Here is a 12,160-nt window from a genome sequence, read left to right as displayed (position 1 = left end):
GGGAAAACAAGGAGCCCCTTTTTCGACGGTCTCGTGATGACAAAAGACAGCGTTCAACTTTCTGGCGTGGCAGCAGCTCAGGGCACAATGGAACAGTGTAAGCACTTTTTAATTCCGGAGCTTTTCTGGTTCATGATTCCGCGCCCGTGCCAGGATAATGGCTCGGTTCTTCCCCCGGCAACCACGGGCGGTGAATGTCCCCCATTGAGTTTAGCGAGTACTTGCCTCCCCGCACAACCATAATAATCAGACCATAACAGTTATAATGATTTTGTCACTGAACAATACTTCAACGTGTAGCCATGCGTTCGAGCCCGTTTGCCTGCGAACTGGGGAGCGCGTTTCCGCTGAGAAGCCAACCTTTGTGACTAACTTGAGGAGCCTGTAACACAGATTGCCGCCTCAATGGCTCGGTTCATTCAACTACAACACGTGAGAATTGAATTACTATCCAGATCCAGAAAAACCTCCAGTGCCTTGCTGCTAGCCTACTGCTGCTGTTTCACACTCTGCAGACTTCCCACCGCCAGGAGTTTCCCCCTGAACCCATCTGGGCGGGGGGCTCCTCACGGCGACTTCGACCCCGGGTTCCAAGCTCGTCTCGGCCGTCTCTCCATTCGTTTACACGTTCTACTCCGAACCTCCGCACGCACCGGGGTTGGGAGTAGAACATGTAATCTCTTGTCCGTGGGTGTCAAATGAGTGGGTGACCAACCTCAATTCTGAATCCATTTTCAAGATTCTGATGCCAATGACTGGACTTGACTCCCAACGACCGAAAAATATGGGCTGGCGTAGAAAACGCAGATGTTTGGTCTTCACTGTTCTCTCCTCACGATACGTCAACTGTCCCATACGTAGACATCCAATGTCCCGCAGCATAAAAAACAAGTCACCAAAAACAAAAGACAATGAGATTTGGGAGAGACCGAAGGCGGAGAACCCAGTTGATGTTATCAGCCGCCGTTTGAATAAAGCGCAGTTCACTCCCCCTACTGAATCTCATATATTTAAAATATGTATAAATATATATAAAAAAAATGACTGGAGGTATTTTCTTTTTGTCTTTATTCATCATTTTTGTTCCAGTTTGCAACATAAATACAAAATACAAAATATATACTGTCAATAAATATTTATAAGTGGCGTAAAAATTTTAATAGAAAAAAGTGCTTTTTGCCACTTCCATTATTTACAGTTACGTTTAATCGCAGTGCAACATGATTAAAGTGAGGGTTGATTTTCCCCCGCCATAACAAGCCGGACAATTTGAACTTTGGCACTTTCCCACGAGGCCACAGATGCTCGCTAGTAGATATCAACAGTTCCGTTCAGAGAGCTGCGGTTGAGGGGAATAAAAAGAGAGAGAACCGTTTAGGTGATGCAAGAAGTGCGTTCAGTATAGAGTAAATATATGGCACCATCAAATAAGCACCTCTTAAAAAAAAAGGACAAAGTAGAGTATTCTTAAAGATGACGTAGGGCTGGGCAATAAATCTATGTTCTTTATGGTTCTTCAGTTGAATTGTATCATCGTGTGATAAAGGTGCTTTCATATCGTATGGTACAGAATTTTATTAGTGCCAATGAATGATGCCTGGATATTTTCAATGAGGTCCGAAATATTTATTTTAAATAATTATTTCCATACCGAGCAAGTCATTCTCATTCCATATAGGTGGTTCTCAACTGGTGGCTCTCGATCCAAAACTGGGCTATGGATCTATTTTGAGTGGACCATGGGTATATATAGGTAAAATAAATAAATGAATAATAATAATAATAATAATAATAATAATAATAATAATAATAATATATATGAAATAATATATTGTTATTTAATTATATACCCTTATAAATAAGTAAAAAACAAATAAATAAATATTATATATATATATATATATATATATATATATATATATTTACAATTATTAACATATATTAACATATATCATTATTTTGTTATGTATAAATATCATGACCAACTTTAATATATATCAAAGTGTGTTGAATTGCCACTGCTGTGCTTTTATTTTGGAACACTCATGTGTAACTGCACTATTCAAATTAATGCACAATCCATTTTGCGAAATAATTTAGGTTTCAAATCTCAAGCTATGTTTGGGTTGTGACCTCCTGACTGATGACAGATGTGGGATCCTGAGCTCAGAGCGGTTGAGAACCACCGCCCTACAACATACGGTTCAGTGTGGTGAGCCTCGGTTGGACAGACGTGTCTATTTGCTGATATCATGTAAAGTTTCTTGTGATGTCGTGAATCGTGCCCATCGCCCAGCCCTAGGTACAGGTCATTTATAATATACAGAGAAGAAAAAATCCAGATACCTTGAGGAGGCACTCAAGCTAAAGATTTTGGAATTGTAATAACTCCGGCTTCAGGTCTTCTCTGGTGTCGTAAGAGCTACGTCATTAAATAATGGATTTGTGTCAGAATAGGTGTACTTCTGTGTGGGTGTTAATATTTACATTTGGGTATTACAATAGGTCAATGCATGCCATTTGTTGCTTGTTTTGTTGGGTAGATTTCAGCATGGTAGCGTAGTAAGCAGTTAGTCTAGCTGTCATTTATTATTTTAAAGGACAACATTCTCTATTTTTCAACCCAAATGTTGGTTCCCATCATTTATAACTGTTCATAGCACCACCTCGCTGAAACGCTTTACTGTCGAAAAACTTACCACTCTGCTGCAGCTTCTCACTGTGCTTCAATGCATTCCAATGGGGCAAACGTTAAAGTCTTAAAAAAAACGTTAAATGGGAAACTCACATTTATCGTCCCATGTGTCTTGTATTCTTTACCATGTTTTGGGAAACAATAATATCACATTTTATTTACAACTACTTTTTGCAATTGCCGCACATAACATCCCGAGCGTAACGTTGGCTACAGCAGTAGGAAGTGATGCAACTTCCTGTTTCTAGTCTCTCACGTTAGTGCGGATATAGCCAAATGAGCCGAGTCGCGGGACTGCAGAAGAGTCAATAAAACCCTGTAAAACCTGGAGATTTTTTTGTGAGCTTCCCATTTTCGAGAAACATTTTTTCCAGATCTAAGCGTTTGGCCCATTGTACTGCATTCAAGCAGAGCGTAAACCAACACTTTATTACGGTTCGGGTCGAAAAATAGAAAACCTCTCCTTTAAGCTTCGGAAGATGAATAAGTCTCTGATTAGATGAAGTCGGTGTTTGTTCACTCCACATCAGAGTTTTACTGTGTTTTGTCAAGGCTTCTTTTAAAGGATGAGACCCAGGATTTGTCGCTTTTTTAAATGTTTTTCTTTCTGTAATGGCTGCTGTTTTAAGTGCTGTGGTCTTGCCTCAGTGCATAAAATACCTAATGTCACATCTGCAAGTAAAATTGTCTCGGTAACTGTCATTTGACATTTGCTTCTCAAACTGTTTTCATGTAAATCATGGAAGTTGTAAATTATATTTCCGCAATATTTCCGCAATATATATTTCGCAAACCCCAGTGCATTTATTGTACCTGACAAACTGAGTGATCCTGACAGACTTTGGTCCCGTGGGACTTTTTCTGATGCCTGGTTTCATCTTAGAGCGGTGAGGATTTCCTCCTGACCTTCCATTTCCTTTGGCGATTGAGAAATGAATCAGCACAAGTGGCGCTTTCCATAAAAGCTCTCTCTGTAGGTCGTTTACTTCCAGGAAATTAATAACACCGAAATGACATGTAGTACTTAACAATACAGTGCGTTTGTTAGCGGATGTGACAATATTAGTCTCTATTTAGTAGATGACACACATATTGAAGACAGACAGAGCTGTGAGTGCGGACAGACTTTGGTGAAAGATAAAACTAGTGGTAAAAATCTGTGCGAAAGAAAAGTTTGAAAACAACTCTCTCCTACCCTTTCCTCTTCTTCAGCAATTGGCATAAAATGACCAGCAGGGCAAGCACGACTGTGAGGGGTGAAATAATATATATATAAATATACTGTAAATGACTTAATTTTCAATGTATGCATATTTTGTCAAAAGAATAAAGCAAAAAAAGTTACCTATCGTAGTGCCTATCACACTTGCTATAACAGCTGTATGTCCTGGAAGAAAAGTGTTTCATGTATGACATGAGTAATTACATTACGTTAGTCATTGGTCTCGTTTTAAACTACTACCGGGACTTGTAACTCACCAGAGTCCTCGTTGGTTTCAATTTCTCTGCGTTTCCCTGTAAATACAAAATAATTTTATTAGGGCCATTTTGACATATTTACATTAACATACATTACAATACATACGCATTTACAATTTGGACGACAAATAGATTCTTAAAAATAGCAATTTTTACACTGGAAATGGCCATTCTTTAACATAGCACATGCCTTAAACATGACAATTACAGACTGAACATTTATTTATTTATTTATTTTAGTAAGTAGGAGGCTTAGACAGGCTGAATAGCGGTATTCTTTTTTTTATGTATTTCCATCAACTATTACAATTTATATCCATGTTGTTAACGTTTTGGAAGTTTAGACCACGATAGAAACGTGAAATCCAATTCAAGTAGTAACAAAGAATTTCACGCAGTCGGTTCTGAGCGGATCTAAACGCCGGCCGACCAAATTGATTATTTTAAGGCTGGGTTTTGCATTGGAAATAGCGTCGTATAAACATGAGAGCAAGAGCTCTAATGGGGTTGGCTTGGCACGCACTGCGGATCCTCATACAGAGACAACATGCTTGTTGCGTCTGTGACTGCATGCCGCTTTTGCATGTTTTGGTGTGGACTCTTTCTACGCCGTACCTGTGGTGTCAGACGAAGCGGTAGCGGCTGCCGACGTAGCTGTCCTGGTGTCCTCTGTCGTCGGAATGTCTGTAGTACCTACGAGAGGAGTCATGCTTAACACTTTCTGAGTTGGCGAGGCCATTTTGCCCGGATTCACGCATCGGAAGAGACATCTTGCTGAAGCCTGAATAATGCGGCCGATCGTGTTGTACCTCGTTTATGTACTGACGTTGGAGGCGCTGACGTTGCGGGTTGTGTGGTGCTTTTAGTCTCCCTCAGAGGAACACTCTCATGTGTTGTGGAAGTGTTTGTGCCACCTAGAAGCAGACTCAGATTGAGAGGAAACCACTCATTCGACGACGAGGGTGCGGCAAACTGTGTTTCTGAGATAATCACCTCTCAAAGTTTTCCGAAGGCTCCGCGACTTGTTTACGGAAGTGACGTCAGCTTTCCTTACTCGCGTGTTACGCCGCTTACACAACAATTTATCCAGGTGTTAAAACACGTAAGATTTAAAGGTTGAACTCTATCAAAACGGTTTCACATTGTGACTTCCCATCACATGGAATATGGAGGAATGATCTTCACCTGGACAGTGGCTTTAAAGGAAACCACCGATCGGCGTTGTTCAGCGTCTCGGTAAGTGAACTGCGTTTCCCCATGTAATCTAACGGGAATATTTAACTCCACGGTTTAACATTTATCTACTGTTTATAAATTAAACTCGGCTTTGAGAGACAAAAAACACCCCACAAAGGAACACGAATCTGGAACGTTTTTTTTTACTTATTTGGCTGCTCCTGGCGATTTTAGAAATGTGCAACAATACGGGTTTTGCTGCGGTGGGTATATGCGTATATGCACCTTCTCTAATCCTATCAAAATAATCAAATTTGATCTAAATATATAATTTGTAGTTTTCTCAATTTTTTTGTATTACCTTGCTCAGCAGATGGAGAGGTGGGTGCTGCGTTGGGAGGAGTACTTGCTTCCATTGTTGCTGAAACATCCTTTGCATCTATAATAGAATAATTACTATATATTTATATTTATATGTATGAGTCTAGGCAGAACAAAATGTGCCTGATTAGGTAAATCAAGCAATTTCAGCATGACACAGCATATGCTTGATTCAATAATGGAATGCATGCAGAATAATTCATGGGTTACATCTTTTCCTGGCATACTCACTGCCATTCAAAACTTCAACAAGGTTTATACAGACACATTACACTCTCAGATCTATTGCGAGAGGTTAATGGCTCGGACTATCTATCGATTTTTTTTTGTTTTTATATGAGGAGAAAGCGTCCCATCCTGTGTTTCTAAGCAGCTATACCTAAAAAGAATGGGAGTTTTGTCTCATGTTAAAATACGAAAACGGGATTTAAAGGAGAACTCCCGTATTTTAGTAGAGAGCTCACCTTTGCACTCGGGAGGCGGAGCGCTGTATCTCCCATTTTCACGGCATTCAATGAATGCATTGCCATGGAGAGTGTATCCGTCATCACAGAGGTACTGCACGACTTCTCCAAACTTCGGGTCCGCCGCAGTGGCCCACATGTGTCTGCCGTTGCTGATGACACCCGGCGCTGAACAGGTGATGACTGGACAAATTAAAGATAAAAGACGCGCACTTTTACACACAAAACACACACAAAACATTTACATCCGATGGTAAATAATCCAGTTGAGGTCCATCAAACATGACATGAGGGTACTGTATGACATATCAAACCTAAAATCCAACATAATATTGGAAATATACTTTCAGTCATAGCCTGTCCTGCTTCTGACACACAACTGTTAGATTTACTTTAAAATTATCAATCTTTATTTGTTTTGCATCCTTTGAGGTTGCCCGCTGGGCTCTCCTGTTCATCACTCTTGCGGAGGTGTACAGCAGACATAGGCATACTTCGTGAGCAGCTAGAAATACAGGAGTGATGAGCTTGAATCCCCCCCATTGGATAGAAGAGTAGAGCCCAAAAGGGCAGCAAAGCAGGTGGTAAAACTGTCAGGGCAGGAGGGGCTGCTCAAATAGGCCGGCCAAATAAGGGCATGGAAGCACGTGGCGCCGTCAAGTTGTCTGACAGAACTCGCTCCGCAAGCTACGACTAATGTCATTATAATATCACATCACTTATAAACGATATACCATGACATTGATTTATCTCAGAGCCCTTAATCATTCTGAACACCAAGTCCTTTGAATTTTACTCCAAACAGAGACTGAATAAGGTGAAAGGATCAGATGCCACCCATCGCCGCCTAGGCCAGAACAGCTTCCCAGCAAATGCAAAAGCAAAGACGGCTCCTGTTTTTGTTGATGGCCTTGCGTTGCGATGGTACATTGGTTGTTCCACAGTCTCCAAACTGTTGCTTCAGCACTTAGAAGACTAAACTATTGGAAATGTGAACTGTAATAGAAGGACCACTACTTGCCAGGTCACTCAAGTTTGAGAGAAAAGTAGTAAATACTAACAAAAGAAAAGCACTAGTGAAAAGCATTAGAGTATTGTTTACTTTTTAAAGCACTTATAATTCTTGCCTTCAGTAAGGAATTATGAAACGTAAGTGTCCAATCCCAAAAGTGAATAATGTGAATCAAAATTGAAATCTGTTGTAAAAACTCTTAAAATAAAGTAAAAAATTAAAATAAAAGGTACCTTGGCATTTAGATTTCCCAATCCATCCCGTAGCGTAGCAACGTTTATAGGATGTTCCGCTCAGTTTGTACCTTAGGAGGGAGGGAAGTACATTGTGTTTAATTTGAGTACGACTGCACTGATGAAACTATGGCGCAAGAGCGGGCAGGGTATGTCATGTAATCCAAACATGCACGATGCAACTTCTCCACGAACAGGCAGGGAACCTTCTTTCCAACTGAAATGAAAACAAGCCAGTCCGGGAACTGAGAAGAGAAGGCATCCATCCAGGATTCAATAGACTCAGGGATGCCGGCGCCAAAGCTCATTTGGTGGGCGGTTGTTTAAATCTTCCACGCGCAGCGAGTGCTTTCACGAGCGCATTAGGAAATAAAGCTCCCCGAGATACACGGCAAATAAAACAAAATTACAATTTGAATGTACGTGACGACTCATTTTGATGTATAGTTTTTCTCCTTCTCTGCCTCTTTTACAACGTGATGATTTCCTCAAACAATTCTTTGGTTTGTTTAGAAAAATTAAATATTGTGTAAACAGCATTGTCTGCAAAACCTGCTTTGCTTGTATTACTTTTTTTTTTCTCCACAGAACCAGCGCTCTATTGCAAAATAAAAGCAAACCCTGTTTAAAAAACTGAATTCAAAGTTACTTACTCAGTTCCTGTTCCTACCTTGCAATCGTAATGGAACTGCTTGAGCGTTTTATCATGACGTCAATGTTCATGAATCATGGCTGAATGTACCGATGATTTGCAACACAGGAGGAAACAAACTGAACAAACTGATAAGGAAGGCGGGCTCTGTGCTGGGTACTCCTCTGGGGCCTCTAGAGCTGGTTGTGGAGAGACACACCTACTGGTCAGACAACAGAGTGTCTTCAGCCAGAGGCTCCTTCAGCAGCTCCTTATGGCTCGGCTGCCATAAGGACCATTACAGGAGGTGATTCCTGCCACCGCAATAGCACCTACAATGACTCCCCTCTGTGCCAGGAGAGGAAACTCCTCCTCTGATGGCAATGCACAAGGCACATTTTACATTTACTTCACACTTAATTTCCACTTTTAAGCTGTACCTTGGACTAAGTTAAATTATATTTTATTCTATTTATTTTTATATAGTACAGTAGTTATTTTATATGTTTATGTATATAAACATATATGTATATGTGTGTATGTATGTGTGTATCAGTATATATGTATATATTTATGTGTATGTATGTGTGTATCTGTATATATGTATATATGTGTGTGTATGTATATTTGTAAGCATGTATGCATGTGTATATATATATATATATATATATATATATATATATATATATATATATATATACTGTATATATATTGTAATTAATTTAAAAAACAACCTACCTCATTGTGTGTGTTTTTGTAAATTATGTGTGTTTGGTCATTTATGTCATTGCAACACTGGAATATTTTTTTGTTGATTAAATTTTTTTCATCTTATCTATATGATCAAATCAACTGTGTGTGTGTGTGTGTGTGTGGGGTGTGTGTGTGCGTGTGCGTGGGTGTGCGTGCGTGTGCGGTGAATCAACTCTTACTCACCCGACATTGCAGAAAACTCTTACTGATTGGCCGAACAGAGTGCCGCCAGACCCAATCTCATATCTCATGTTGGGCTGCTCTTTGGGAGGACCACAGTCTTTCTCTTTAAAGCAGAAACAGAACTAGATGAGACTCGAGCTTTTGAGAAGTGTCACACAGCACAACCTGCAAGGTCAATAACAACCACATGCTCACCTCTTAAAGGACAGGTGTGCCATTTGTCCAACCCATGAGCTTATGGAAATGTCCTTTCCCATCATTTACAACTGGTCAAACCACAACCTGAACACATCACTAGTGAGAAACCTCCTACTCTGCTGCAGCTTCCCACTGTGCTTAAATGCCTTCCAATGGGGCAAATTTTTAAGCCATAAAAATGTCAGATCTCCTTTTCAAAAATGGAAAAAATGTTTTGAATAACAGTAATATCACATTTTATTAAACACTCCTTTTTGCATTTGCCGTGGGCCATCAAGAGCGTAACGCTGCCTATAAAGTACCAGGCCGCCAGTTGGAAGCAACTTAACTTCCTGTTTCTAGTCTCTTACCTTAGTGTGAATGTAACCAAAAGAGCTGATTTGTGGCTTTGAGTGGCTTTGAGGCCATTTTTCCACTATAACATGTAAAGACTGTCTGAGCCTGTCTCTGTCCGACTGTGTTTTGAGCTTCCCATTCTCAAAAAGCTGATTAAAAGTAATTTTTTAAGGGTAAATCTTGGGTTTCTGCGCAAGGTGAACTTAGCGTAAGGCAACTTCTCCCTGACTGCTTCGGTTAAGTCAGCGGGAGACGAAGCCAACGGGGCGGTTGCAGGATCACAGCTGTGAATATCAGACACGACACATAAAGAGCGATGACGCTGACTGGATCAGATATTAACTGTAAGGCGACAAAAACGTACTTTTGCAGCGGAGGTCTAGCGCCGTCCACTTTTCGCCAGTGCAGGTCACGGTACTGGAACCGCCCTCCACCTCAAATCCATTGGCACACTCGAACCCGACTTCAGTTCCCTCCGGGAATGTGTTCTTCAAAAGGGCGTCGTTAGTGAGGACGGTGTCATTTCCCCCCTGAGGTTTGGGACACTCAGCTGGGGCAAAAATGACATAATCATTACATAGAAAGGATGGACCCCCCATATATATATATATATAAAATAATAATAATAATAATAATAATAATAATAATAATAATAATAATAATAATATAATTCATTGATTTTATATTTTCAAAAAACATCGAAATAAATTCAAAATGGAGATGAACAATAAATGAATACATTAGGGACGCAACGGTACACGGTTTGCCGGTACACGGTTCAACACACCGTAGGGGGCGGCGTACAGGTTCGGCGCGGCGTCAGTGCTGCTCCCTATTGCTTCCTTATTTGTGGCAGAATACTCCAAAGACAGTTTTTAAACCTTCTACCTTTTTTCTTGCCGAAACGGTACCATTACCGTGGCCCCTAAACCGTGATGCCCACCTGGGCTGTAGTGACGACAGATTCGATTTATTTTCAGATTCGGTTCTTGCGGGTCAATAATTATCATTTATATATATATATTAAATAAAATAAAAAGATTCGTTGGATTTTCCACCTCTCGTTGGGCGAGCGAGGATGGAACGACGAATATGATAATGGAATTCTTGCGAGAATCGTTTAACTCTGTCGAAACTACTGGCGAGCCTGAGTCGAATGATCGCGTAGTGATTCGAATTCGATTTGAATCGTTGTTGCCTCGGACTTGTCTTCACCTGGCGGGTCGCGTTGTTGACAGGTGCCAAAAAGTGACCGCGGCAATCTACCTTGCCACCGGAAGGTCATTAACGTCACAAAATGACATCGTTTCATTCGCGAGGGTCACGTTTTGAAGATTATATCCACCGCTCGGTCCTTTTTACCTGCTGAAATACTTTTAAAGCGCCAAAAAAACAAGTGAGGCGCAGTTTTTCCACTTGCCAAGACGTGGCCGCGGCTCCTACCTCGCGACTGGAAAGACGTTTCTGCCTCCAAATGACTCGGTTCCACTCTTTGACGGTTGTATTCCGCGGAGCACAGCCCACCCGGCCACAGAGTTTTTAAACCGGTTGAATTGCGTTTTGAAGCGCCAAAGCAACGCATAAAAATGCGGTTTTTACCACTCGCCAAAAACGCGATTGCAGCTGAAACCTTGTGGCTGAAAGGTTGGTCTTGTGCCTCGAAACGACGCGGTTTTCATTCACGATGGTCGTGTTTGACGGGTTACAGCCCACCCAGCGGACGGCCATCCGTTTTTTTTTTGTTGTACTTGTTGTTGTTGGGTCATTGAAAGGGTTCGTTCGCGACGGGCGAGTCGTTCGCGGCGGACGAAGACGTTCGCGACGGACGAGTCGTTCGCCACCGGGTTCGGAGGTGCCGGAAGAGCCGGGGGGACGACGCGGCATCCACGGCGTTCACACGAAAAACACGGCGTTACCAACCTGCCGCACCGCTCGCAACCAAGACGGAGGAGAAGGAGAAGAAGAGGACGACGACGGCGGCGGAGGAGAGGGAGGAGAGGAGGAGCCGCGGCGCACAGTGAGCCATCGCAAGTTGTGTTACGATCCAACTTGTCCGAGATCGAGCGACGGGTGCGGAGGGGGAACTCTGGCCCCGGGTCCCGGCCCCGGTTGTGCGAGAACGGAGAGGACGCTGCCCGACCCAGAGCGGTCTAATGGGAGGAGGATCCGTCCGCTGGAGATATCCCCGTAGCCGTTGCCATGGGTGCGGGAAAACACTTGGGCGTGTCCTAAAACGGTGATGAAAACAAATAAATAAACAAACAAATAAATTAACAAGCAAACAAACAAATAAATAGACGAAGAAGAAGAAGAAACAGATCATCAAACGAGGTAAAGGGTGTTTCCCTTTACTGGGGCCTCAAATAAACCACATGTGCTGTTTCTGTTCTATTCTATCATGTTCCTGCGCTCGATTCATTCTTTTTTACTGTGTTCTACTTTAGAATAGACTGTAGTGTACTCTATTACACTGTATTCTACTTTAGAATAGACTGTAGTGTACTCTATTACACTGTATTCTACTTTAGAATAAACAGTAGTACACTCTTACACTGTATTCTACTTTAGAATAGACGGTAGTGTACTCTATTACACTGTATTCTACTTTAGAATAAACAG

The 12,160-nt window shown here is 41.5% G+C and overlaps 1 protein-coding gene across 4 annotated transcripts; it reads right to left on the bottom strand.

The window, feature by feature from the left end:
• Window positions 1-1,069: 1,069 nt before the first annotated feature.
• On the bottom strand, window positions 1,070-11,660 carry LOC307230278 (complement decay-accelerating factor). 4 transcript variants are annotated; one of them, XM_080000538.1, is made up of 13 exons: window positions 11,462-11,660; window positions 9,906-10,091; window positions 9,008-9,110; window positions 7,441-7,511; window positions 6,196-6,378; window positions 5,712-5,789; window positions 4,984-5,088; window positions 4,790-4,867; window positions 4,175-4,210; window positions 4,041-4,082; window positions 3,891-3,942; window positions 2,347-2,422; window positions 1,070-1,339 (listed from the first exon to the last, which is right to left on the bottom strand). In XM_080000538.1, the coding sequence occupies exons 1-12, from the start codon at window positions 11,565-11,567 to the stop codon at window positions 2,365-2,367; spliced, it is 1,098 nt and encodes a 365-aa protein (XP_079856664.1). In that variant the 5' UTR covers window positions 11,568-11,660; the 3' UTR covers window positions 1,070-1,339; window positions 2,347-2,364. The 4 variants fall into 4 exon arrangements, with proteins under 4 accessions (XP_079856664.1, XP_079856665.1, XP_079856666.1 ...); XM_080000539.1 differs by lacking the exon at window positions 2,347-2,422; XM_080000540.1 differs by lacking the exon at window positions 4,984-5,088.
• Between the last annotated feature and the right edge of the window lie 500 nt (window positions 11,661-12,160).

This window comes from Zeus faber, assembly GCF_960531495.2.
Source record: "Zeus faber genome assembly, chromosome: 5".
NCBI lineage: Eukaryota > Metazoa > Chordata > Actinopteri > Zeiformes > Zeidae > Zeus > Zeus faber.
The sequence above is the reverse complement of the archived record's forward strand: the minus strand, read 5'-3'. Positions and strand labels throughout refer to the sequence as shown.